This window comes from Paroedura picta, chromosome 3 (assembly GCF_049243985.1).
Source record: "Paroedura picta isolate Pp20150507F chromosome 3, Ppicta_v3.0, whole genome shotgun sequence".
In the NCBI taxonomy this organism is placed as follows: domain Eukaryota; kingdom Metazoa; phylum Chordata; class Lepidosauria; order Squamata; family Gekkonidae; genus Paroedura; species Paroedura picta.
This window is the reverse complement of record NC_135371.1, coordinates 162,571,444-162,597,906: the sequence shown is the minus strand read 5'-3', so window position 1 is coordinate 162,597,906 and position 26,463 is coordinate 162,571,444. Positions and strand designations below refer to the sequence as shown.

At 46.9% G+C, this 26,463-nt stretch overlaps 2 protein-coding genes across 11 annotated transcripts in view; one reads left to right on the top strand and one right to left on the bottom strand.

Annotated features, from left to right (window-relative positions):
• Positions 1 to 26,463, bottom strand: part of SENP1 (SUMO specific peptidase 1) — a 52,975-nt gene that overhangs the window by 26,312 nt on the left and 200 nt on the right. For 2 of the 4 annotated variants that reach the window (XR_013229628.1, XM_077329137.1), the window contains exons 1-8: positions 15,786 to 15,925; positions 10,118 to 10,168; positions 8,493 to 8,635; positions 5,323 to 5,407; positions 3,840 to 3,999; positions 2,249 to 2,420; positions 950 to 1,053; positions 611 to 861 (exon numbers count right to left, since the gene is read on the bottom strand). Coding sequence is in view for 3 of the 4 variants with exons in the window: in XM_077329137.1 (XP_077185252.1) it covers positions 611 to 861; positions 950 to 1,053; positions 2,249 to 2,420; positions 3,840 to 3,999; positions 5,323 to 5,407; positions 8,493 to 8,635; positions 10,118 to 10,121 (919 nt within the window). In the remaining variant the exon portion in view is untranslated. Of the gene's footprint in view, positions 1 to 610; positions 862 to 949; positions 1,054 to 2,248; positions 2,421 to 3,839; positions 4,000 to 5,322; positions 5,408 to 8,492; positions 8,636 to 10,117; positions 10,169 to 15,785; positions 15,926 to 19,016; positions 19,058 to 26,463 lie in introns of those variants that run through there. The other 2 variants (XM_077329138.1, XM_077329139.1) reach the window with 2 other exon arrangements.
• Positions 15,955 to 26,463, top strand: part of PFKM (phosphofructokinase, muscle) — a 48,811-nt gene continuing 38,302 nt past the window's right edge. Inside the window, exon 1 of one of the 7 annotated variants that reach the window (XM_077329132.1) lies at positions 15,955 to 16,083. Coding sequence is in view for 2 of the 7 variants with exons in the window: in XM_077329136.1 (XP_077185251.1) it covers positions 18,943 to 19,081 (139 nt within the window). In the remaining 5 variants the exon portion in view is untranslated. Of the gene's footprint in view, positions 16,084 to 16,832; positions 16,856 to 17,207; positions 17,338 to 17,929; positions 18,136 to 18,936; positions 19,082 to 25,537; positions 25,763 to 26,463 lie in introns of those variants that run through there. The other 6 variants (XM_077329131.1, XM_077329134.1, XM_077329135.1 and 3 more) reach the window with 6 other exon arrangements.

The window sequence follows — 26,463 nt, the reverse complement described above, 5'->3', positions numbered from 1 at the left end:
TATATATAAATATATACATAAAAATCTTAGTTGGTGGACTTTAAGGTGTAGGTTCTTTTCCCTTTTTGGGGTGGTGGGGTGGTTTTTTTTTTTTTTATTTCTTTTGAAAACCAGGGCCTTGTTTCTATTGTTGACTGGCACTCATGGCAAAACCTGCTTGATTCACATTTTGAGAGCTGCGATGGATCTGGGTTTTAGCTCGCATTGAATACCCCCCCCCCCCGGTGAGGGTGGACAAGCTAGAGTTGGGATTCCAACCCTAGCAAGCTTATGAGGAATCAAGCCATGCTCAAATCAGGAACTACTTATTCAGGGGTAGTCAAACTGCGGCCCTCCAGATGTCCGTGGACTACAATTCCCAGGAGCCCCTGGGAATTGTAGTCCATGGACGTCTGGAGGGCCGCAGTTTGACTACCCCTGACTTACGTACTGAGCAGCATTCAATATGGGGGTGCAAATTTCCCATTTGAAAAATCGGGGACAGCATCAGATCGCTTTACATAAACAAGAATGGAGATCCCAAACACTGAGGCTATGCGTGGGTGGTTTGGAAACAGAGCGGGGGCAGGGAGATGACGCCATTCCATTTGCATCTCTCTGTTTTTTTTACCTTCGGGCGGCACATCCAAAGAGGGGGTGTTGTTCTGCTGAATCGGCGTACTGCTGTCCTGGGGCTCAAAGGTCAGTCGTGAAGGATAACCCCCTACGAGGCGTGGCAGTGAATTGTGCGAGTGCTGCTCCTGAGTCCTGGCAGCCTCAGGGACTGGGGTGCCTAGGCCAAGGCAATACACTTCGGCAGGTTTCCTACTCTTATTGTCCGGGTCTCTCACGAGGTTCTTACTGGAGCTCGTGCACCGGGGCCTGAAAAACGAAACCAGAGATCAGCGCTTTCAAAGCCGACCGTGAATGCGGCGATGCGGATGACCAGCCCGAAATTTCCAAGACTCACAGTTGTAGAGAGAACAGGGAGGAGGGCTTGGAGGTGGAGAACTTTTTCCCCGTAACCATTTGGAGCAGCTGCCGGTAAAGTTCTTTCTCTTCCTCTCGGACCGTCTAGGGGGAGATAAAAAGAGCGAGCGTCATTTTCAAGCAACTCACAAAACATTCCTTGCAATGTTTGGGCATGCTTCAGCAGAGAATTTTAACTTAAAAAAAACGGGTTGAGCCTCTACAACAGACGTGCGTAACATGAATAAAGGGTTGCTACCATCTGACCTGCCTCTACGACTGTCTCTTTTTCCCCGTGTGAAACTAGTAAGTATTTCAGTTCCAGGTTAAAAATGTACAGGATGGCTACACAAAGTTGAAAACGCATATTTTTAAAAGAACTGATATAAAAGCAAAAAAGCAATTTGATCCATAAGCCCCAGGATAATAGTAAAGTTCTTGAAGCTGGAGGCACATCAGACGTTCTGAATGGCCCTTCAACATGCTAGAGGGGAAGTCCATAGAAGCAAAAAACTGCTTGAAAATGTTTGTATCCAACTACATGTTTTCCACTGCTGCTCAGAGGGGGGAGGAGGCGAAGAAGAGGAAGAAGAGGAAGAGGAGGAAGAGGAGGAAGAGGAAGAAGAGTTGGTTCTTATATGCCGCTTTTCCCTACCCGAAGGAGGCTCAAAGCGGCTTACAGTCGCCTTTCCACCCCCCATAACGGACCCCCTGTGGGGTGGGTGAGGCTGAGAGAGCGCTGATATCACTGCCCGTCAGAACAGTTTTATTAGTACCGTGGCGAACCCAAGGTCACCCAGATGGTTGCATGTGGGGGAGCGCAGAATCGAACCTGGCATGCCAGATTAGAAGTCCGCACTCCTAACCACTACACCAAACTGGCTGGTTGCTTCAGATCGATATGCGAGTTCAGCTCTTCTCGTTCTAGAAGTTCATTTGTGCACCTCTCATTTCCTGATGCCTTCCACTTCTCCTCTTCCAACATTTCTTGGTGGTATTCCCCTTTACCAGTTCTTTTTAGGACCCCACTGTCATCAGTACTTCCCTGTGCCTTCTACACACCCAGAGTATAGAAGCACAGCAATTTGCCCAATGACAGCTAGAGATCATGATGAACCATTTTACCCTTTTTCAACACCGCACCACCTGTCACAATCACTGCTAGAGGTTGAATCATCACCGCAGGGTGTGCTGTAACACAGATGGTTTGAGAAAGGGGGCTGGTTTTTTGGAGACCTTCCTCACTCAATAAAAACTCAAGCTTCTTCGGGCACAAGCAGCTCAAATCCCTTGGGTTCACCTCTTCTGCCGTACTGGTGGACCTCCTCTGGGACTTCTTGGGACTGAGCATGCTTCGGCGGCACGGCGTGCTCCACGACGGGCTGCTCACAGGCTTGATTGGAAACGATTTTTCATAGGCAGAGACGTGGCAATGATGGTTTGCCTTCCCTGCAAAGGAATTTGATGTCCCACTGCGGAAACAGAGCAGTCGGTCAGCCAATTTGGTAAGTGTGATCGAAGTTATCGATTTTTAAAACCTAGAATAGCTGCTCAGCACCCAAACATGAACTCAGAGCCTTACACATACTTTGGTGGGGAAAGAAGATTCGCAGAATCAAGGATCTGCATAGATTAACAGCCATGTAGGCCGGGAAGGGAGCCTGCAATGTGAATGGGATGCAATTGCCTCTCCTGTGTCTTCCGTCAGAGTTCTGCGAAAGGAAGATGACAAGAGAGACTCCTTTTGCTCCCTTACTCCACAGCGTTGCAGCCCTACCCACATGGCTGTTAGTCTCTGCAAGTTTATTACTTATTATATTATTTGAACTTTTATGCTGCCCTATCTCAACGGACTCAGGGCAGATCACGGCACAGTTAAAATCACATAACGTTGGAAATGCAAAAAGAAATCTCAGATTAACATTTCCAACATAAATTAAGTTTTAGTATTGCCCATTAAAATTTCAGTCATGGGATGGGGAGGACAGAGTGTGGGCCTCCGTAAGCATTATAATTTGGCAGGTGCAGGCAGAGAAGGCAGTGATATCAGATGTCAGATATCAATCCTCATCTGGGACAGCTCTGTCTTGCAAGCCCTGCGAAATTGCCTAAGGTCCCGCAGGGATCTGATCTCATAGGACAGAGCAATCCACCAGGCCTGAGGCAGGGCCTCTGGTTGAGGCCAGTTTGATAGGATCCCCAGCCCTAAACAGATCAAACTGGTAAATTTTAGTCACTAGACATTAATGCCCTTTGGGCTGGGAGGTAATGGGAGAGATAATCTCGAAGTTATGAGGTTCCCAGAACATTTAGGGCTCTGAAAGTGAGAACCAAAACCTTGAATCTGATTTGGTCCCCGATCTGGAGCCGGTGCAGCTGGGAAAGCACGGGTTGTATATGGACCCTCCACAGGGGAATCAATGTTACTGGATTTAACCCAGAGAAACTACTAGGCACCTAGTATATAAATTAGGCTGCGTTTATTTCAAAAGTGAATCTGAAGGTCCAAATCAGGGGTAGTCAAACTGCGGCCCTCCAGATTTCTATGACTACAATTCCCATGAGCCCCTGCCTGGTCCAAATGATAAAGCAGAATCCTCAATTGAAAACAGTGATGATACCTCCCTGCAGTTTATACACTTAGGACAACAGGTGGGGCTGAATGACTAGATTTTACATGGAAGCAGTAGGGGGACAGGGACAAAAGAAGACAGGTTTAATGGCTTGCAAGCCATTAAGCCTGTCTGTTTTGTCCCTGTCCCCCCACTTCAAAACAGAACTGAGTAGTTTGGCTTGGAGTCAATCCCGAACCAGAATTGTTAGGGTTGTGCCCATCCCTACCCATGAAGAATATCATTTATCATTTATCAGATATATGAAACTGTATGTACCTTGAGAGTTTGCGAGTTTCAAAATAGGCACTCCGACTGGCTCTGGGTTTCTGCAATACAGAACCAAGAGCAGGAACACAGCTCCTCCACTGTCCATTGGCACTCGTTTCAAATGTTCTTAGTGCTCCTGCAGCTTGATAACTCTCAAGGGGTGACATTTCTGCCAAGAAAGGAGTACTGAACAGTAAAGAAGAACCTAGCAAACTTATAGCCAAGGTTGTCAATTAGAAAACAATGTAACCTCCTCAAGCATCATCGGGCTCAAAAAGAGCTCTCCATATAAACAAGCTTTATTTCTTGAAAGGGTCCAACGGTTTGTGTTTCAAGCATTATTTGATTGATTTATTTTGATGATTGTGTGCTCCCACTTTATACAACTATAAAGTGCAGTGATTTAATCTAGGATCTGGAAGACCCAGGTCTGAATTCCAGTTCTGCCATGGACATTTCCTGGTGAAGCACAAAAGAAATGGCATATTGGCAGAAATGAAAATTTATTGCCTGATTCTCATTAACTCTTATTTCTGTATAAATTTATATAATAGGCAGTTTAAACATGTATACTTATGTTTGTTCATATTGTATTTTAGGAAATAAGCCACTGAAGAAAAGGTATTTACCTTGAAATCGGGCAATTTTTAAACCTGGACTCTGTTCTGGCTCCTTTTTTTAATTATTTAATTTTGGAATGTTGTAAAGAAACACGAGAATAGTTAAATGAGAATCAGTCAATAAATGTTCATTCCTGTCAATATACCATTTCCTTAGTTCTTCGCATGCCGATTTTTGGGAAGCAGCTTGCCTCTTTTGTCTCCCTATGGAAGTTTGCTGGGCCACTCACGCACTTAAGTACCTTCCAAGGTTGCTACTTTGAGGATAAAACAGAGAAGGGGAGAATGCTGTAATGCTGTCATTCTAATGCTGTCATTCTACTTGATCTTTCAATACAAGTTCTGTGTCTTATTCTAAGCATCTTATAAAGCAGCAAAAGGAACCCCAGGGTTTCCAGGGGACAGATAGTGTGATTTTGAGGCAGGTTCTAGCACAGAATTGTCTGGTGGTCAATCTCTGGTGGTCACTATTGGGCAGCAAGTCAGTCCGGGAGAACGGGATCCTTTCCAGAAATGTTTTGACCTCCTAGTCAATTTGATCTCCTAGTCAATCTGAGTCTCCATTATGAAGAACAATTGTATGACCAAAGTAAGTAAATAAGAGGGAACTGGTCCAACCAGCAATTTGCAACTCAGATCATCTCCAGCCACCATGTTTCAACAATTACCCGATTTTCTTTGATGAAAATACACTTTCCTATTTTTCAAGAGGGCATGACTCAACAGTTATACCTTATGCAAAGGCAGCCTTGCCCTAGAACTAGCCGGACTAACCTCAGCACAGGTACTTTCACCCACACAAAGGTACATTCCTCAGATCTGCACCCCATCTTGAAAGATCTTTGGGCTGAAACCAATGCAGCCTGACTCACCTGAACAGTAATTGAGACTACACGAGGCATTTGCAGCTGGACCAGTGAAAGATCTCTCCAGACTGCCAAACTTGTCCGATGAAAACTGAAACAAGGAAAACACAAAAGATATTACAAGACTGAATCGGACCCATTACGTTCCAGGGTATCACGCTGATGTCATGCAACTCTTTAATAAAGATAATGAACTGCAATAATCCAAGTATTTCTACAGATTGAAACAAGTGTTATAATATACACAGGACCTCTAGAATTTTGCAACCTGAAGCGGGAAAAGTGTCCTGTAAGCAACGATGCAGTTTTAGGGAGTGACACATGTAGGATGCTTTGCACAATTCTAGGTGTGGAAATTGTTCTGGTTTGTGAAATTATTCAGATTTGGCCTCTTAGGGAGAAGGTACAGAGGGCAGAAACCATGTAGAGGAAGATTGTGGCATCGTGCCATATAAATACTATGTCTGTTTTGTGCAGATTTGAATGCATGTTGCTGTAAGCTAAAATATAGGCCTGTCAACTAAGAAAGAGGGGGACTGGATGGGTGAGTGAAATGTCCTGAGATTGGATGGAAGCTGCACCACAGGAGGCCGAGTTGACTGGTTTGTTCAGAAAGGTTGTGGGGGTGTATGTGTGAGTGAGAGAGATAAACTGAGAAATTGGGCTGTGGGGAAATTATCGGCCTAAGCCCCTATGTTTATTTAAGACAGTGGTTCTCAACCTGGGGGTCAGGACCCCTTTTGGGATCGAACAACCCTTTCACAGGGGTCGTGGCAGGGCAAGCAGCTTGGCTGGGGGAGGCACCATCCACACAACAGCCTTGCAGGGTAGATCGAGATACAGTGTTCGTCTGTCTGGAGCAGCGGAAAAGAGCGAGATCGGCATGGTGAAACAAGAGGCAGAACTGGAGAAACCCTGGGAAAAAACCAATGTATATATACAATCATGAACAATGGGTCCTCACGCCATTGGTAAATTTGGATTTAATTTCTGCGAAAGAACATTTGCATGATTTTATGGTTGGAGTCACCACAACATGAGGAACTGGATTAAAGGGTCATGGCATTAGGAAGGTTGAGAACCAATGATTTAAGGAAAAATCTGAAACTATTATGCCTCTCTGAATCCATTAAGCTTACTTACCATACAGAGACTATTATGCTATTATGGTTTTTATTTTAGAGTATAAGAAAGCCCCTTTTACCTTGAACCTGATTGTTCTGTCACTCTCCCATATACAACGAAGCCATTCTGTTGTCTGGGTCCAACTAAGAATATGAAGGCAAGAGCCTTTGGTAGCAGTGAAAACAAGGAAGGCAAGGAGACGGTATAATGCACACCGCTACGGAGAGGTGCCTTTACAGGGGTTACTCATAAAGGGGTCACACATGAGAAAAACATTACAAGAGTGATGGAAGGACTTAGCATTTCAGAGGAAAACAGTAAAGATTAGTGCTCCCTTAGCCTGCCAGATCACCATAAGCCTCAAGTAGGAACAGGGAGTGGCCCTTAATATTGGATATTAGTGTAATGAACCCCTAGTTCCTGTCCCGTGGTTCCTGTCCCGTGGTTTTCGTTCCCTTTGAGGCTCACTAAATTTCCTCCGCTCCCAGATCTCCTGCTGAGTTGTGGCCCCTCCCTAGGCCCTCTTGCCAGTGCCCCTCCCATCTCCTCCTTGCATTTCAAAGGCTCATCCCACCTTCACTTCCTTATCTCTTCGCCCAAGGCTGGCCTCGCCAGGAACTCAGTCTAAACAACAGATAGCTGGATGAGCTGTTTTGACACCTTGTAGATCAGAGAACATTGCCTTTTTCTGTGTGAATCCATGTTCCCGCCAAAAGCGACTTCTATGTTTTACCTTCCTATGTTTTACCTTACTTCCTTTTACCAAGGTATATATTCTATGAAACCCTCTTCCCCAGTGTCTCTGTCAAGATTCCTGTCTAAGAGCTTATGCAATGTGCTGATCTTTGTCCTGATTCTCCACACAAAGACTTTTACTTAAAGCTTCATCCTGAAGCCCGAGAGTGATGTCTATGGTGCAAATCTGCTGGGTCTCAACCACTTGGTTCCTGACAATTAGTTAGCAAAGGAGAATTTGATGAATTCTGCAGCATTTTCAGCTACCACAGAATTCCAAGAATCCTATATACAAATTCATTTTGCATGAAATAAAAACACCCAGTTTCATTTGGATAGATGGGAATGGCACAGATATTTATTTTATTTATTTATTATTTTTATATCCTGCCACTCCTGGAACGGCTCGTGGCGTTACTTATTTCCCCATAACAGCATCCCAGTCTAAGCAGCTGAAGGGGGCAGTAGTTCAACCCCTCCTCAAGAAACCATCACTGGATCCGCGTGACCCGGCCAACTACCATCCGGTTTCGTATTTGGCGTTCTTGGGTAAGGTGGCTGAAAGGGCCATGGCAGACCAGCTCGTGGCATTCTTGGAGGAAGCTTCGGCTCTTGATCCATATCAGTCTGGTTTCCATCCTTGGCCATTGGGTGGAGACAGTGCTGGTTGCCCTGTTGGATGATCTCTGTCGCCAACTGGATTGGGGCGGGTCAGCCGTGTTGGTTCTGTTAGATCTGTCGGCTGCCTTTGATGTGGCATACCATGAACTACTGGTCCACTGCTTCACTGGGATAGGGATGCAGGGCACAGCTCTTTGCTGGATACGCTCCTTTCTCCATAACTGGACCCAGAGGGTTGTGGTGGGGGATGAGTTCTCGCACTCCTACAGACTCCCTCGTGGGGTCCCTCAGGGTGTGGTTCTCTCTCACACATTTTAACATCTTTTTAACAGCTTCTTCGCCGCTCGCCACCGCTGGCTGCCGCTTCTGGCTGCCGCAGTTGGGGTCTCCGAGTTAGAGCAGTTGAGAACCGCTGTGGTAATGGCAGAGCCATAACCTTTGCCTTAGATGACCCTGGACTACCGTTGCTTACCACCAGAGGGGCCCCAATCAGATCTTCCACTCAGACCCCAGCCTCAACCATAGACCTGGCGGAAAAGCTCCGTCTTGCAGGCCCTACGGAACGCAGAAAGCGTCCTCAAATTAACCCCTCATAAGTTTTAACTTTGACTTATCAGAAAACTATTTCTAAGCAAACGTATCCGTGCATTCACAAAGATAACACATCTCAAACTGGTTAAAGAAGCAAACGTAACTGATTCCCAAACCTTGTTGCCAGACAAGAGCAGATGATCCCCCGAGAGAGCATCTTGTTGTAGAGGATAGGCCTTGAATACAGAGGAGTGATTAGCTAACGCATAGTCTCCGGCATCCATCGTCATCAAATCAGCAGTTTCATCTGAAAGAAAGGAAGCTTCTCAGCGCGTGACACTCTGATGGATAGGTTCAACACACAATTTCAACAGGTCTCAAAGCACCATTTAAAATAGGGGTTCCCAGAGTGGGTGGTATGACCCCCTGTGGACAGTGAGGGGAAAAACAGGGTGGTGGTAAGGAATATGGGGGCAGTAGGTGGTCAGCAGTCTCACTCTTCCTGCAGCAGCTGTCTTTTCCTAGCAAGACAGTCCAAGGCGGCTTGCCATGGCCTGCCTCTAGGTAGCAGTGACCCTTGACTACCTTGATGGTCTCCCATCCCAGTGCTCACCAGGGAAACCCTGCTTAGCTTCCTGAAGACGACAGCTTCAGAAGGTGGGCTGGATGGGATCATACTCTTATGGAGCTTCTTCCCCTCCTCAGACTCTGTCCTTCCCAGGCTCCACCCCAGAAATTCAGGAATTCCTTAACCCAAGGTTGGCAACCCTTCCGCAAAAGTCTCCATCTCTGTAAGGCTGGAAAAGCCTTCTCCGGCTTCTTCATGCCCACAGGATTTTCCCCTCTCTCCTTCCCACAAAAAAGAAATGTAGACATATAGTGTGCTTTGAATTTGCAGTAGACCTAACACCAGGAAAGACATGTGTGTTTGTGAGGGGAGGACACAAGGGATTTAGCCTGGGAGCCAAGGAGACAGCAGCCTGGAAAAGTTTGGGAACCAACATCAGTTGAACAAACTCAGGCATGCTTTTGCAGAAGTCCCCATCTCAGTGAGACTTGTAGAGCAGAAACAGTTCCCCCTGGACTATGAAGCAGTGGAGAAACAAATGTTTCAAAGCAGCTTAACAAAATACGGTATTTTGGACAGTGCAAAGAACAGCAACTGTGCCAAAAAAAAGGAAGCAAACACATGAATTCCCCAATTCTTCATGTGGCCATGAAGAGAAGCTTGACAAAACACACCAAACTATGAAGTAGTCAATTAGGTTGCAGTTTAACATCTGCCAACATGGATTTAGTGACCAGCTTTCACTATATACACTTGCTAGAAAGGCAAGTCAAAATAATCCAGGCAATAATAGTAATCCCTGTCCCTTATTCATAAACTAATTCAATGAAGTAGCTTTGCAGCAATAGTACAAAGACTTGTGCCATTAAACTGAAAGCCTGATTAGCAGAGGGGAGTGGCGATCTTCTCACTAGCCAGGAAAATATTCTGCCTGCCCCTTTTATTGTTGCCTTTGGCCAGCATAACATTAGCAAAAGCCTGCATGGTCAGAGGGCGACTAAAAAGGTCCAGTGTGGTCCAAAGTAGGGCAGATGGGAACCTACTTGCCCCCTTGCCCCCGCTGGCAAGGCAACTGCCTTCTCTGTGGAGCAAGCATTGCCGTGACAAGGATGAGCAAGCCACTGGTGAAAGACTGGTGCTAATGCCCGGAGCAAAAGGGGTGAGGCAAGTGGGACTCTGGTCTGGACAAAAGCTAGAAAAGTCATTGCGAAAAATACTCACCCATTGCAGAAACTGCTCACATAACTGACAGATGGCTTAAACGTCAAATGGCTGGAAAGAAAGCAAGATGTGGAAACAAGAGCATTATATACAATTGGCAGTCCAGTTTTATCTCATTCGAACAGCCTGTTTCCTGAAGGAGAAGGAGAACAGCTGGTAAGGCCTGGGGAAAATAAGGATTTTAAGAAAAAAATAGAACTGAGTATTACCATGCAGTCAGTGAATGAGAAACTAGAAGTTTACTTTCACAAGGAACAGAAAAAGAAAGTGCCTTTTCAGACATTATTGCTGTCCTTTGGGAATTTAGAATCTGAGGCTCTTTCAAACACTAATTCTAATGAAACAAGAATGCAATGATCATTATGTTAGCCGATGCACACTGTTGGATTATTGATGCTGACTGCAGCATTGCTTGCTTTTGACATTCCACACTATCCTGTCATATTAAACATTAGCTGTACAAAGTTATCCTAGCCCATGGGATAATGGTGGGGGCCCAACAACAAATTGCTTATGTAAAACAGAAAACAATCACTGAATACTGCATTAAAAAAATTAAAAGAGGTGCCATGGCTTCTCACCCTTGGTTCTTTACTACTTTCCCACATAGTGCATGCACAGCCTTCTTCCTTCCTGCACCTATCAACCTGAGTATTAAAGTGAGATGGGTAGAGATCTGTTTTTAAAACATCAGTATACTGACAGCCATCCCTTTATGTAAAGCAAATTACACATCACTAATTGAGTATTGAGGCTTTTGAACTCTGGTGCTGGAGAAGACTTTTGCGAGTCCCTTGGACTGCAAGGTGAACAAACTGGTCAGTCCTAGAGGAGATCAGCCCTGACTGCTCCTTAGAAGGCCAGATCCTCAAGATGAAACTCAAATACTTTGGCCACCTCATGAGAAGGAAGGACTCCCTGGAGAAGAGCCTAATGCTGGGAGCGATTGAGGGCAAAAGAAGAAGGGGACGACAAAGAATTAGGTGGCTGGATGGCGTCACTGAAGCAGTCGGTGCAAACTTAAATGGACTCCGGGGAATGGTAGAGGACAGGAAGGCCGGGAGGATCATTGTCCATGGGGTCGCGATGGGTAGGACACGACTTCGCACCTAACAACAACAAATTGAGTATTGCAAATGTATTATTTTGCTTTGAAAGCAGCCAACAGTGTTTTATATTATTCTGAAAATGCTTCCCCCCCCCCCAAAATTCCTATCATGAAACACCTTTCTTTTCTCATGCATTCTAAGTTTCAAAAAATGCAAGATCCCTGTCTGGTAAGCTGTCTGAAACTGCCCACAGACATATACCAAACTGTCTGAGTCAGCCATACTTTCCCTCCAGAAGTTCTCTGATGCCATCTTTCAAGTGCATCAGCAGATCCCAGGAAGGTAAGCTCTAGCCCAAAGTTCCCATCCATTATGGCTACAAGACATAGCTCCTAGGTGGGATTCTAGTAGTTTTCCCACTGGAACAAGATGAGTGGTCTTGTCCGATTTCCCTCCTTACTGGAGTCCTATTTCGTAAAACTATCTGTCCGTGTGCATTCCACAAGGCCATGGAACATGGCCAAAAGGGGTCTCTTTTCCCTCTTGCACCAGCAGAAAAGTTGGTAGTATCCAAAAAACCTAGTCTGTTCTCTCTACCTGCCAAAGGATAAGAAAACAAAGTTGAACCACAGCCCTTATTATATGGATGTTGGTGTGACTGACAAAAGAGGCCATGGATTCCCAAACATGCAACACCCTCAAAATACTACTTATGTTGATGTCATAACACACTCACAGCCCACCACTGACAGACTGGAGAAGATTATGTATACTACTCTCTTCTCTGACGTAACTTATTAACACGAAAATTAGTTTTTCAGGAAATCATCACCATCTACTGGTTCTTCCTTGCAAAGAAATGAACTATTTAAATGTCCCCAAGATACATGTCTGTATAAGGAAGATACGTAGCAAATGGCAATCCCATCGCCACTTCTGATATGTCCATACTGGTGTTACAATTAGGCCAATAAAGAGATTCCCCCCCCCCACTCACACTTTAAAGTTTATGACAATGTTCCCCAATTCCTTGCTGTGTAATGTAACTTAATGACTAAGGCGTTCTTATTTAATTAGAATGAAGACATGAAAGGTCCCAAGCCTCAGAATTCTACCGTGGGATTAAGCCCTATTGAATAAAATGGGGTTTACTTCCAAGTTGCCCTGTTTTAAGATTACTCCCTACATAACACAGTCCCTCCTCTCTTCTCACCAGACTGAAAGGACAGGAACTTGGCGTACAGAAGGGAGACAAAGGAGCAGATGAAGTGTCATTTAAAAACGTGCTTAAGATATCATAGAGTCAAGAGACATAACAAACACAGGATGAATGTGACAAAGTTGGAGCGGTTGTTGCTGCCGAGGGATCTACAAGACTTCCGAGCAACCTGGAAAAAGAAGGCAGGATGAGTGTAATGCCAATGGGAGGAAGTGAAGCATGAGACAGACAGGAGACAGGCAGGGAGTCACCCGAAATAAGTGGAAATTCAGGTTAGCAAATTGAAAAAAATGTGGGAAGTTTGCCACACAGCTAATTAACATCAGGAAAGAAAGTACAAAGAAGAAAGCATGTACAGAACTTGGGTTTCAATTATCAAGAACAGGAATAGAGAGGGCTACACCAGGTCACGCTGAGCAAAGATTGCTCTTGTATCCCACTAGCGTTCCTCATGATGAAAAGAGCCCAACAAATACAGACCGTTTCTTGCAATAAAAACTCTTGTGTTATGCTGGATTAGAGCTATTTGTTGGTTTACTCCATCTTTATTTTTTGAACAAATGGGCAGGTAGTTATGGATTTCCTGCAATCTGAAGGGGGTTGGAAGAAGAAGTTCCTGACGGTTAGAGCGGTTTCTCAGTGGAACAGGCTTCCTCGGGAGGTGGTGGGTTCTCCGTCTTTGGAAATTTTTAAACAGAGGCTGAATAGCCTTCTGACTGAGAGTCTGATTCTGTGAAGACTCAAGGGTTTGGCAGGTTACAGTGGATGAGCGATAGGGTTGTGAGTGTCCTGCATAGTGCCGGGGGTTGGACTAGATGGCCTTGGAGGTTCCTTCCAACTTAATGATTCTGTGATGAATAAGATACTATTGAAATGGTTATCTCCCTGTGACTTTTTCTCCTTTCCTTGTAGTACATTAAATAAAGAGATGAACAGACAAATGAAACATTTAGACATGCATTCAAACTCAATGGCGAACACCTGCAGAACATCCCAAATTGAACCCCCAGCATCTTCATTTAAACGAGACAGTCAGTGATGCGAGAGACCTGAGACCCAGACATTCACTACCACTCATTGCATTTAAGACTAAGCATGACAGATCAAGAGCCTGAGTCCTTGTAGCATAACACAGCTTCACATATATTTGGGTGGGGTTAAGTGGTCGTCCTCATTATCCTCTACAATCCCACAGCACTAAATTGACCTATAATATATCCTTAAAAGTAAGGCAAAAGTGGCTTCTGGACACAAACATAAGAACACACAAACAAAAAATTGACAGTTTCAAGGATTTGGTTTGCAAGTACAAAAACCACACTGAAAACAGCTTTAGTGGGAGCTATAAAAGGAAGATGGGGGGGGGAGGAAGGAACAGACATGATCAAGGACCGATAGAGTGCTAGAGGGAGACTGCCAAGTGATTTACCCCCTCTTATGTTGTAACTATAGCCTCACTTGGCACTTATAAATTGCTTTGACTGCACAGCAGCACGCAATTCTCAGAATTTCATTTAAAATAGTTAATACCTGCACCTTTTAGTTAAAGACACTTACATAGCTCAGTTTCAGAGGGCAGTCATGTGGGTCTACAGCAGAACAGACTCAAGTTCAGTAGGACCTTGGAAACTAACAAGATTTTCAGGGTAGGAGCCTTTAAGAGTCAAAGCTCCCTCCATCGGACTCAACTACTTTCACAACAGCCTTGCAAAGTAGGTTAAGTACTATTATTTCCATATTCTAGGCAGAGAGGCTGCAAGAATAGAAAACAGAATCTAATAAGCTAATATGTATCAGGCCTTTTAACAGTGGCTGGTTTTTACAGTGAGTTTCAAAGGAGGTTTAGACTCTTGAAAGCTTATCAACAAAAATTCTTGTTGATCTCTAAGGTTGATCACTATTACCCGGAGTTTATGGTAATTTTTTTTGCTTAGTGCTGTAAGCCCTTCTGAGCCTTCAGAGCACAGAGGTGGGAGAGAATACAAAGGGCCATCAAGTCCAAACCCTCCCCCCCTTGGTGACTTAAAAAATCATAAACTGCTGACAGGTGCTCATCCAATCTCCGCCTACAAACTTGCAACAAAGAAGAATCCATCACCCTCCAAGGCAGCATATCTCATCTAATTTTATCGATGAGCAGCCCTCATTGCCTTCAGTCTCACATGAAAATAGCTGTAACATAAAAACATAGCCAGATTACAAATTTACAGTAGTGTCTACCAAGCTTCCTTAGGATCAGATCTAGAGACAAAAGTCAACAGGTGCAGCTTCATCACGCCAGGTTGGGAGGGCAGAAGATGACACCTGACAGGTGTCTGGGATGAGGCAGAATGAAAGCTCTCAGGCTAAAAGAAGACAACCTCGCCCTATCAATCAAGTCTGCCAACCTCCCCACAGAAAGATTCTGACTCCACTGCTTGGAGAGTCTGTCGGAATATTACAAAGAAAAGGGGTTGCACAGTAATAATCAGAATAAATCCATAAAAAAGAGACCAGAAGTGAGAACTGTTTACAGAAACATACCCTAAGTGTTCTTAGATTATAAATGTTAATATAATTAATTTTCATTATGCTTTGCCCCTTGGTAGCAGCACAGTTTACCATTCTGGGCTTTTTATTGGGGGGGGGGGGGCATATCGAGATCCTGGATGGCAAGCAGCCTCCGTTTAAGGATTCTCAGAGCCTTAGCACAACTGGCACTGTTCCTTGGGCTGTAACTGCAGGGCACCCTTCCCAGGCATAGTTACAACTTTGGAAACAACTTACAACTTCTTTTTTCGTTCTTGAGGCCCACAAGCTGCATGAATATGAAGACCACCCTCTACCGATCACAGTGTGAAGCCCCGCTAACGGTACATCACCTGAAAGCCACAGTTCCCCTAGCAAATGTTCATGGGGGGGGTGGCAGGTGACAATGGATGAGCGATAGGGTTGGGAGTGTCCTGCATAGTGCAGGGGGTTGGACTAGATGACCCAGGAGGTCCCTTCCAACTCTATGATTCTATAATTCTATGAAAGGCTACATGTGCTACCAGGATAAATCGCCTCTGCTAGCAAGCCTGAAACCGCGCCTTCCCGGTCTGGGCTCTGCTCACATTCAGAATCCCCGCGTTTCTGGTGACAGCACGAGGCTGGGCGCCAGCGTTCAAAGCACCCTGGAATTGCTACTGAATCAACCCAGAGGCGGGATTCGAACCGGGCTCCGAAAGGGAGAGCAAAAGAGAGGAGGAAGAGAAGGGCTGTTGCAAAGAGAAAGAGAAACGAAAGCCGAGAAAGCGCCAGGGGCAGCTGAGGAGCCGGCCTCGGTGCTCGCTACCTGGAGGCAAGCAAGGGACGCCCGGCCGGGGGCGGTTGCCATGGTTACTGTGCCCCACTCCTCCCTTTCCCCCCTTCTCCTCACCTGAAACGAGAACCAGCGCGGCGGTCGAAGGAAGCGAGGCGGAAAGATTCTCCCTCACAAGACTCTGTTCTTTCTTTCTTTTCTGACCGGATTCGAAGAGGCGGGAACGTCAAGCGAGGCGGAAGCGGAAGCGCCTGCCGAACGCCGCTCGCGCCTCTCCGTTCCGGGCCCGCGGGCGCATGCGCGTTGGGGCGCCTGTTCCTCCCGGCGAAAGAGAGGCGGCGGCCGAAAGCGGAGAGCAAGAGGGGGGCGTGGAGGAAGGATCCTGAGCGCGCGCGCTGCGCCGCCGGGAGGAAAGGTGGGTGATGCGCATGCGCCGCTGGTAAATTGCTCCAGCCTGTCGATTTAACCCGAGGTTCCTTTTAAAATCGGGGTGGTTTTTACGAACCCGTGTTTCGGATAACGTGTGGAGCGGGGTTTATTGTGGTTTGGGGAGCGGAGCCAGCCGTGCATACATTGTTTGCTTTTGTGGCTTGATGTAAGTGGCTGGCTGGGTAAGAGCGAAGATGGATGATCCGCCCGTGTTCTGTCTGGTGGGTTGCAAGCGGAGCATGCACGAAGCATCCCTTGTGGTTTGTCTCCTCCTCGTGTATTGCCTTCAGAAGCATGCTGCATCGCTACCCCGGTGTTCCACGCAGTCGTTAATAACCCCTGCCCTTCCATGAGCTCGCCCAGTCAATGGGTCTTATCATTAAGTTGCTTGGCCCTCTACTCCCATGGGAGTGACGCAAGTCGCAAACCAGACCACCCTCAAGAAAAATGTGTGGGGCTGCGGGCGGCATATCCAGCCTATAGTTAAAAAAAAAAACATGATGCTGCAAATTAACCGAGGGGAGCTGGATTGACAACCGGAGGGAGAATGAAAATACCCCACGAGGACTGGACTGCGGAGGGCAGTTTGCGGTTAGGAAGCCTGATCTAGCATGCCTGAGCCTTTACTGGATGCAATAAAGAAATTCAATAAAGAAATGCCGCGGATTGAAAGGGCAGAAGGCTGAGCCTGGGCGAATGAATGGACTGTACTACTTCATATGGCGGGGGAGCGATTGCGTGGTTCCAAACTCTGCCAGGTTAGTAATTCCCTAAAAAAGCAACAGTAGCGAAACGTGCAAATGAACATTCCTTTATGGTAGGTTCCTTTTAATTTGCAGCGATTTCTTACACGGGAGTAGCCTTAAACGCGTGATTTCTCCAGCGCCCCCCCCCCCAGTTTGAAGTGGTGTCGCCTATTTTCCTATCTCCGCCGGGCACGTGCAGACTGGTCTAATGGGAAAGGGATTTTCTGGCTGAAGCCCTTAGAAATTCCTGGGGAGGGAGGAGATTTCTGCCTTTCCCGGCCTGTTCACTCCTCCATACGTAATTCCTTGTAGGAATTGCTGTTCAAAAACGCCATCTGAGCTAGCCTATTGGCTAGCGGGGGAAAAGACGTCCTGCCCCCTTTAAATAGAGGCTTAGCGAGGTATTGTCTGGGTCCAGGCTGTGAAAGGCTTCCACTGCCCATTTCCACCCTCGGCTTGCTTTCTGTTAAAGAGACAGGACGGCCTTTCTCCAGGTCTGTGTCTGAGAGGCTGGGGCAAGGGGTGTCGTTTTATGCATTTTGGGATTGGGTCGTGCCAAGTTGTGAATGGAGAAGGGGGAACGATGGCAGTGTATTTCCAAAACAAGGATGATAAGCGAATTGTGCATCTGTCGGCTTAGGATAATAAGTATGAACTCTTTTGGGGCCGTGGGCAGAAAATCCTCCCTGCAGTGTCTTCCTGTGATTATGATGGGATGCTGTATAAAATGGGTTGGGAGAACTGAAGAATATGTTGTGATACTGCGTCCATCGGATGTGATGATTCGGTGTTGGAATCATAGAATGGGAAGGGGCCAGACAGGCCATCTAGTCCAACCCTTGGCTCGATGCAGTTTCAGCCTAAAGCATCCTGGATAAGTATCTGTCCAGCTGCTGCTTAAAGACTGCCAGTGAGTGGGAGGTCACCACCACCTCCTTAGGTAGCCGATTCCACTGTTGAGTGATGCATGCCATTCAGGTGGAAAAGAGAGAAGAGCTGGGTTTTTGTTCCCCGCTTTTTACCACCCAACGGAATTTCAAAACAGCTTACAGTCACCTCCACTCTCCCCACAACAGGCACCCTGTGAGGTTGGTGAGGCTGAGAGAGCTCTGAGAGAACTGTGACTGGCCCAAGGTCACCCAGCTGGCTGCATGTCAAGGAGGAGTGGGGAATCAAACCTGGTTCTCCAAACTGGATTGTCAGTCCTTAACCAGTACGCCAAGCTGGCTCTTAACCTCTTTCCCCCACCAACATTAATATTCTTCAAACACAGGATTAATTTTGTGGCTAAGGTATGATATGTTGTTACCTTTCATCTTACCTGTTGCTACCCACCCTTAGCCAACCGGGAAGGGTGGGCTATAAAAATAAAATAATAATTATTATAATATACATATATTACAGCAGGGGTAGTCAACCTGTGGTCCTTTGGATGTTCATGGACTACAATTCCCATGAGCCCCGGCCAGCAAACACTGGCAGGGGCTCATGAGAATTGTAGTCCATGGACATCTGGAGGACCACAGGTTGACTACCCCTGTATTACAGGATATCCCATTGGAGGGATATGGTGGCAGGTTGAGGCTCAAAGCTAACCTATGCTTTCACCTGCTTGAAATAATCCATATGTTCTTTTTCCCCATTCTGTTGCCTTTTGTTCGGGGAGGGGTCATTTATGTACTGTGTGCTGCCCTGATGATGTGAAGGAAATCTTCCTGATGTAGGGTTGACAGCTCCAAGTTGGGGAAATTCCTGGAGATCGAGGACAGGACCTGGTAAGGATGTTGTTTGGGGAGGGAAGGGACCTCATTGGGGTATAAAGCCATAGAGCTCACCCTCCAAACTCTCCATTTTCTCCTGGGGGACTGCTTTCTGATTAGTTGAAATTTCCAGGTCCCACCTGGAGGTTAGCAACCCCCACCTTCTAAGGGTGACAACAGACCTGTATGTATCTTTTTAAAATTAACATTCAGTGCAGCATGACTAGGACATTTTCAAAGGCCATGTCTTTTATATCCCCCAATCAGGGAGCATCACGGCCAAAACAGCTGTGGTGGAAGCCTGACACACGTCTATAAATACCATACAGGGAAGCATGCATGCCCCCGGTCATGTGGGCCCCCCTGGATTTCTCTGTAGTAGGATCCAGCCTTTTCATTTCGGTGTCCCTTACCTTTGTGGCGGTCGTCTTCTTCTTTACCTTCTACTCCTCCTCTGAGGAAAAAGAAGAGCAGCCAGGTTAGTGAAGGCCCGTTGGCTTGAATTATGCTTGGTTAGTCAAACAAGATGAATAGGATCTTGCCCTTTGGCTGGAAGAATCAGCCAGTGCCAGCTTGAGTGGAGTTACACCCTTCTGAGCCCATAGAAGGGTTTAACTCTGTTTAGGATAGGTAGCACTGAATGCTATTCAGATTCCAGGTGTTCACTGGGCAGCTTGGGAGCCACTTACCTGTGACTCTGCCTAACCCATTTCATAGGGCTGCATTGAGAGAGAAATCTTTTGATATCTCCTGGACTGGTTGCAGGAAGAAGTCTATACAAATAGTCACTTTAATAGAATGGCAGGCGCTCTATTGTATGGCAAAAATCTCAGTTTTAACTAATATTTGAGAAGGCAGCTTGCAGCTTTGGAGGAAACATGGTATGGGCTGTGAAAATACTCAGGGGCAAGTTCTGTGGGGGGTTTGGACATCTTAAAGTGGGTCAAGTGTTCTGCCTCCTTGTTCCTTATCATTTGTATTATTTTACTTTGGGCACGGATTCTTGTAAATGGACTGAAGAAAATATCTTATTCCGCAAACTAGGAAAAGCAGGGACTTGAGGCTAGATTTGGGCATTTCTCGAGGAAAATGAGCAAAGAGGCTAGCTCTTATTTTGACAAGGACAGGAAGATATAAATTTGATTTGGATTCGTTGCTTGGTCTCTAAACTGAGACTGCAAAAGAAGCCACCTCTTGCTTCCTAGAATGATACAATTACCAATGTTTCCTGGAAGAATCTCTTGATTCTTCCCACATTTCAGAGTGGGACTTAAAGGAGTCAGTATGGTACCCTTCACTTGGCACATCAGGGTAAGCAGATGATTCCCGAAGAAGAAGAGTTGGTTCTTATATGCCGCTTTTCTCTACCAGAAAGAGTCTCAAAGCGGCTTACAGTCACCTTCCCTTTCCTCTCCCCACAACAGACACCCCTGTGAGGGAGGTGAGGCTGAGAGAGCCCTGATATCACTGCTCAGTCAGAACAGCTCTATAAGTGCTGTAGCAAGCCCTGGGTCACCCAGCTGGCTATATGTGGGGGAGCGCGGAATGAAACCCGGCTTGCCAGATGAGAAACCTCCATTCTTAACCACTACACCAAACTGGCCATACCCCCATAATTCTCCTTCAAGGGTTGCCGTTACTGGGGGCTTATTAGGAAGCTGTGAAAACAGTGTTTCTGCAGTAGCTGTTCCACTTGAATGTAGTAGCTGAGGACGGAATGTCATCCTAAGCACAATTAACAGCCTTGTAAACCCCATTGAGTTCAGTGACCTTTGAAGGGTGTAACTCTACTCAGGATTGCACTTGACAGGTCCTTAGAAACACAGAATCTGTTGGGAGGGATCTCCAGGGTTATCTACTCCAACCCACTGCATAATGAAGGAAATTCACAGCTACTTGCCCACCCACAGTGACCCCAATTCCATGTCCAGATGATGCCCCCCCCAAAAAAGAAAAGCTCTCTGGGCAGTCTGGTGTGGAGGATATTGGCCTTTTGACTCCAAAGTGGTGATTGGCATTTCCCTGGGCATGCCAGAAAGGACCACAAGAGCCAGACTTGGACACAATCCCTTCTGCCCACCCACTCACAATCTGCCTTCTTTGCACCACATTTTGGTGTAGTGGTTAGGAGTGTGGACTTCTAATCTGGCATGCCGGGTTTGATTCTGCACTCCCCCACATGCAGCCAGCTGGGTGACCTTGGGCTCACCATGGCATTGAGAAAACTGCTCTGACCAAGCAGTAATATCAGGGCTCTCTCTGCCTCACCTCCCTCCCAGGGTGTGTTGTGGGGAAAGGGAAGGCGACTGTAATCTGCTTTGAGCCTCCTTATAAAGTATAAGAATCGACTCTTCTTCCTCTTCTTCTTCTCGCCTGACAAATCATCTCACAGAATTTAAGTAGCGACCGAGTTGGCCCGCTGGTTGTTCTCGTCTGCTGCTGTCCTTTCTGACAATTCCCAGAGCTTTAGCTGTGTTACGGCTGCTGCAGCCAAAATAGCGGCACCTTGAGGCATTGTAAAGACTTGATTACTGGGCCACAGCGTGTGTTTTCATGAGCCAGAGATTTCGGAAGCTGTGTGAAATGCTGTGATTTTTCTTATTAACTGCTGGCATGGCACCTCCCAGCTGAATGTAAATGCCAGTCTGGGTGAAGCACCTGTTCTCTCACTGAGTGACAGCCTGTTAGAACCATAGAGCTGGAAGGGGCATACAGGCAGGATCAGCCTGAAGCATCTGTCCAGCCACTGCGTGAAGACGGCTAGTGAAGGGGAGCTCACCGCCTCCTTAGGCAGCCTGTTCCATTTCTGGAGTACTCTCCAAAGCCTGCTGTCTACACAGAGGTTGCACGTTGGTGTACTTATCAGTTGGAAGGATAGGAGATACACAGTGGTGACTTCGCTTTAGGATGCTTTGGGCTGATCCTGCGTTGAGCAGGGCTTGGACTAAACGGCCTGTGTGGCCCCTCCCAACTCTATGATTCTATGATTTATTTGTTTGATTGTTTGGTGGTTTTAGATTTTTATACCGCCCTTCCATACGGCTCTGGGCGGTTTACATATAACATCATATATAATAACCTATAATAATTACATAGATCATTGCAACAAATATAACAAATATTTAAATAACAATGTATAACAAATGTAACTAATAACAATCAGCGTGTCAACCAGAACGATATTTAAAAGGATCACTGACACAGCTTTGGGTTGTTCAGATTATTTGGTCATGGGAGGGGGGTGTTTGGGGGGCCAGTGAGTGTTTTGGGGCTAGTCTGCCTCAAACAAATGCCTGGTGGAGGAGCTCCCTTTTGCAGGCCCTGCGAAATGATGAGAAACCGGACAGGGCCCTGATCTCTTCAGGTGAGCTCTTTCCACCAGGTGGGGGCCAGGACTGAGAAGGCTCTGGCCCTTGTTGAGGTCCGATGTGCTTCTCTGGGGACAGGGATCCGCAGCCAGTTGGAGGTGGCAGAGCATAAAGCTCTTTTGGGGGTATAGGCAGGGAGGCAGGTCTCTCATGTACACTGGGCCCAGACCACCTTTGGCCTTGATAGTGATTACCAAAACTTTAAGCTTAATCCGGAATTCAACTGGGAGCCAGCCAAGTTGTTGGAGTATAGACCGGATGTGAGAACTCCACGGTGCATTAGTGGGAAGCCTGGCCGCAGCGTTCTGCACCAGCTGTAGTTTCCGGATCAAGGGTAAGGGTAAAGGTAAAGGTATCCCCTGTGCAAGCACTGGGTCATGTCTGACCCTTGGGGTGACGCCCTCTGGCGTTTTCATGGCAGACTCAATACGGGGTGGTTTGCCAGTGCCTTCCCCAGTCATTACCGTTTACCCCCCAGCAGCAAGCTGGGTACTCATTTTACCGACCTTGGAAGAATGGAAGGCTGAGTTGACCTTGAGCCGGCTGCTTGGATCGAACTCCCAGCCTCATGGTCAGAGCTTTCAGACAGCATGTCAGCTGCCTTACCACTCTGCGCCACAAGAGGCTCTTAGGGTTGCTGTTACTGGGGTTGCCGTTACACTCCTAGACGTAAAGTGGGTTCTGCAGCTGCACTGCATAGAATTCACTCGATTCTTTCCCACATGGATGCATGAAACTGCCCTATACTGAATCGGAGTCCTGGTTCATGAAAGTCTCGCAGTGGATTTCCAAGCTCTCAGGCTTTCATGTCACACGCTGCCAGATCTTTTGACTGGAGATACCGGGAATTGAATTTGGAGCTTTTAGCATGCCCAGCAAATGTTCTACCACTGAGCCCAGCCCCCCTCCCCTATAAGAAAGTGACCATTCTAAGTTTTCTGCGCAACCTTGAGTTAGTTACACAGGCGTGCTAGAAAATGGGTTGAGCATGCCTCTGAGCAAACTTTGCTCCGTTTGCCATGGGAACATTGTGTGATTGGTCAACCGTGCCAGATCGCATTTGGCATGAGCTATCACAGCTGGTTCACTTGGCAGAGATGGCCTGCTGCCAAACGGCACATTGACCCTGTCAATGGCTTATAGCAGCCTTTTTCATCCTTTTGACCATGGTGGAGCCCCTGAAATAATTTTTCAGGTTTTGAGGAGCCTCGAAAATGATGTCAGCTGGACATGCCAGGCCATGCCTCCCGGAAATGCCATGTCACTGGAAGTGGCACCATCACCCACGTTAACAGGCAGGTTTGAGAAGGACTGGGGGGGGGGAAGAGACAGGAGGTGGTTTAAGACTGGAGTAGGCATGTAGGCTCTACCCCCTCCCCGATGTAGAAACCACAAGAAAACTCACCCTCGGGAAAGGGAACATGGAATTGGCCAGTTTCCTAGCTTATGACCGAGTCCATTACAGTAGGATAGGAAAGGCCATGGACCTCTCTGGAGTTTTTGCGGGCGCCAGGGTTCTGAGGACTTCTGATTGGTAATCTCTGGTTTAGCGAGATGAGCTACAAAGCAGACTGATTTACGGCCCGGCTCCCTTTCACTCCTGGGTTGGAGTTGATAAGATTAAAGCGTTAAGGAGGAAATTTGCCTGCTTGAAGAGGCTCCTGGCTAGAAAGTCAGTATTCCACACTAAATCCGTCCGTCACAAATGCCTAGGCTAGTGACCTGTGTCACCTTGAAAAATATGGGGAGGGGAAGGACAACTAACTGTCTTTGGGTTTACAGAAATTATTTTTCATGCAGTTCCTTCCTAAACATGCCTACTCAGAATACTGCTTAAGGGAGTTCAGTGGTGTTGACTCTCAGGGATGTGTCCTCAGGGATGTGTGATCATCTGCAGAGGAATTTTATGTCCTGCAGATCAGGGGTAGTCAACCTGTGGTCCTCCAGATGTCCATGGACTACAATTCCCAAGAGCCCCTGCCAGCGTTTTCTCATGGGAATTGTAGTCCATGAACATCTGGAGGACCACAGGTTGACTACCCCTGCTGCAGATGGTCAGGCGAAGGAATACCTGTTACAGATCACCTCGAGAAGGACTGACAGTGGGAACAGCCACGCCATTAAAGCTGGAACACCTTTCCTTACAGTTGCGTCCTTTTTCTTTAACACAAAGTAGAACTGGACGACAGGGTCAAAATGACATGGGGTTATTGATTTTGGTTTGTCTCCCTAATTTAACAAAATTATGCACGTTGGTGTGAAAGCTAAACTGAAAACATTGACATCCACTCAGCCTTGTTCAGCCTTTTTACCATGGAGGGACCCCGGAAATATTTTTCAGGCTCCAAGGAACTCCAGAAATGGTGATATGCCCCTTCAGAGAAGTGGGTGCAGAAGTCAGATGTGGGAGTTGATTGATCGATTTTATCATTTACCATTTCCACTGTGGAGAAATAGACCTGCAGAGCAACAGGGGGAAGGGGGCTGCAGTGACGTCTAGTGATGTCAGCGGCCATCTGAACTTCTGGGGAAGGTTGTGCAACCCCTGGGTAGCTCTACTGTAACCCCACAGTCCCCCAGAACCCTGGTTGGGAATCCCTGACCCAGATCTATAGTTCTGAAACCTTCCATCCATGGTGCACAGGGTTTCTCTGTCTCAACTAAAATTGGAAAGAGACTGCGTTCTGATGCTCAAGGAGATATATTCTTTCTTCATCTGCTCCCCAAATACAACTCCTGGAAGCCCAGATAACACCCCCCCAGCCTCGGTAGCCTTCCAAGTTTGGTGGGATGGGCCTGTGGTTTCAGGGCAATGGCTACTCTCAAGGGAATCCCAAATCCTGTTAGCTGCTGCTCAAGCTGCGTTAGAGCAGGGGTCATCAACCCCTGGTCGGCGGCCCGGTGGCGGGCAGCAAAGGCCACGGTACCGGGCTGCCGCCAGCCACGCCTGCCTTCCCCCGCCGGCAGCAAGAAGGAAGGGAAGAAGCAGGCGCAGCTGCCGGCATGGCGGTGACGCAAACGCGCATGCGCGCTGTTGCCGCGCATGCGCGTTAGCGCCCCCTAGTGGCGAAAACGTGCATGCGCGGCAATTGCGCATGCGCGTTTTCGCAGCACTCGGGCCGTCGGCTCTTCCCTCACTCCAGAGGCGGTCCCTGACCTGAGAAAGGTTGGGGACTGGTACGTTAGAGAGTCCCAGTGCAGTTGTGTTTCTTCTGAATGTTACAGCATCACCTATATGGCATAACAGGGGGTAGTCAACCTGTGGTCCTCCAGATGTTCGTGGACTACAATTCCCATGAGCCCCTGCCAGCGTTTGCTGGCAGGGGCTCGTGGGAATTGTAGACCACGAACATCTGGAGGACCACAGGTTGACTACCCCTGGCATATAGGATGGCATATAGGGTTAAAGTGGCCGATAACACATGATACGCATCCTTTGGAATAAAACCTCAAATAGATCAAGCACGATCTAAGAGCTTGGTTTTGTGTTGCACCCAGAAGAGGGCAGCAGTGCTTCTTTAGCTGCTCCTCAGGTTTCTGAATGTGCCACTAACGGTGTCGTCTGGTATTCACCGATTTTTCCAAATCCGGGCCCTGTTATGTAAGGGCTACCCACAGCAGGATGCAGAAACGATCTCCCAGAAGCTTTTTATCTGCTCCGTGCCACAAATACTTGGCTGCTAGAATATGACTCTTGAGAGTCTGATCATCACATGAGTGTGTGATCTGTTTATAAATCAAGCTTCAGATTTTAGGATGTAAACGGAGGCATCTTCTCGGTAGCAGCAAAGGTAGGTAAATAGCCCCTCTCTGTAACTGTGCAAGCTTCAAGGTCAAAGGTATATAGTTGATAACGATCAATGTACGTTACAAAAATAACAGGCATGTTTGATTTCCCGACTCAGTTGTGTTCTGTTCTGAATAGAAAGTATTTCTGTGCTTCATCAGCAGAAAGGATAGATTTAAGTGTACTCTGTGTGGATCCTGGGGAAGGAGGGGTAAGGCTGATGCTAGGAATATTCAGTTGCCAGAGGCATTGAAGTTAAAAACCGGATCAAGAGGAAGCCTGCATAGAGACAGAGGACTCCGGTACATCCCTAAGCAGAGTTATGGCCTTCTGAGCCTATTGAGTTCAATAAACTTGGAAAGGTCTAGCTCTGCTTATAGCTGCAGTGTTAGGATTCTATCCCAGTTCTTCTGTAGGCACTGATGTTTTAGTGGACGCTGCTTTCACCCTTTCTTAGCAACAGCCCTGTGAGTGGAAAGCTTGGGGCACTGAACATGAACATTGTGAATCCACCACTGGAGCTCAGAGTATCTAGTTAGAGTCCAGTAGCACCTTTAAGATCAACAAAGATTTATTCAAGGCGTGAGCTTTCGAGTGCAAGCACCCTTCGTCTGCACTCGAAAGCTCACGCCTTGAATAAATCTTTGTTGGTCTTAAAGGTGCTACTGGACTCTGGTTTTATTGTGCTACTTCAGACCAACACGG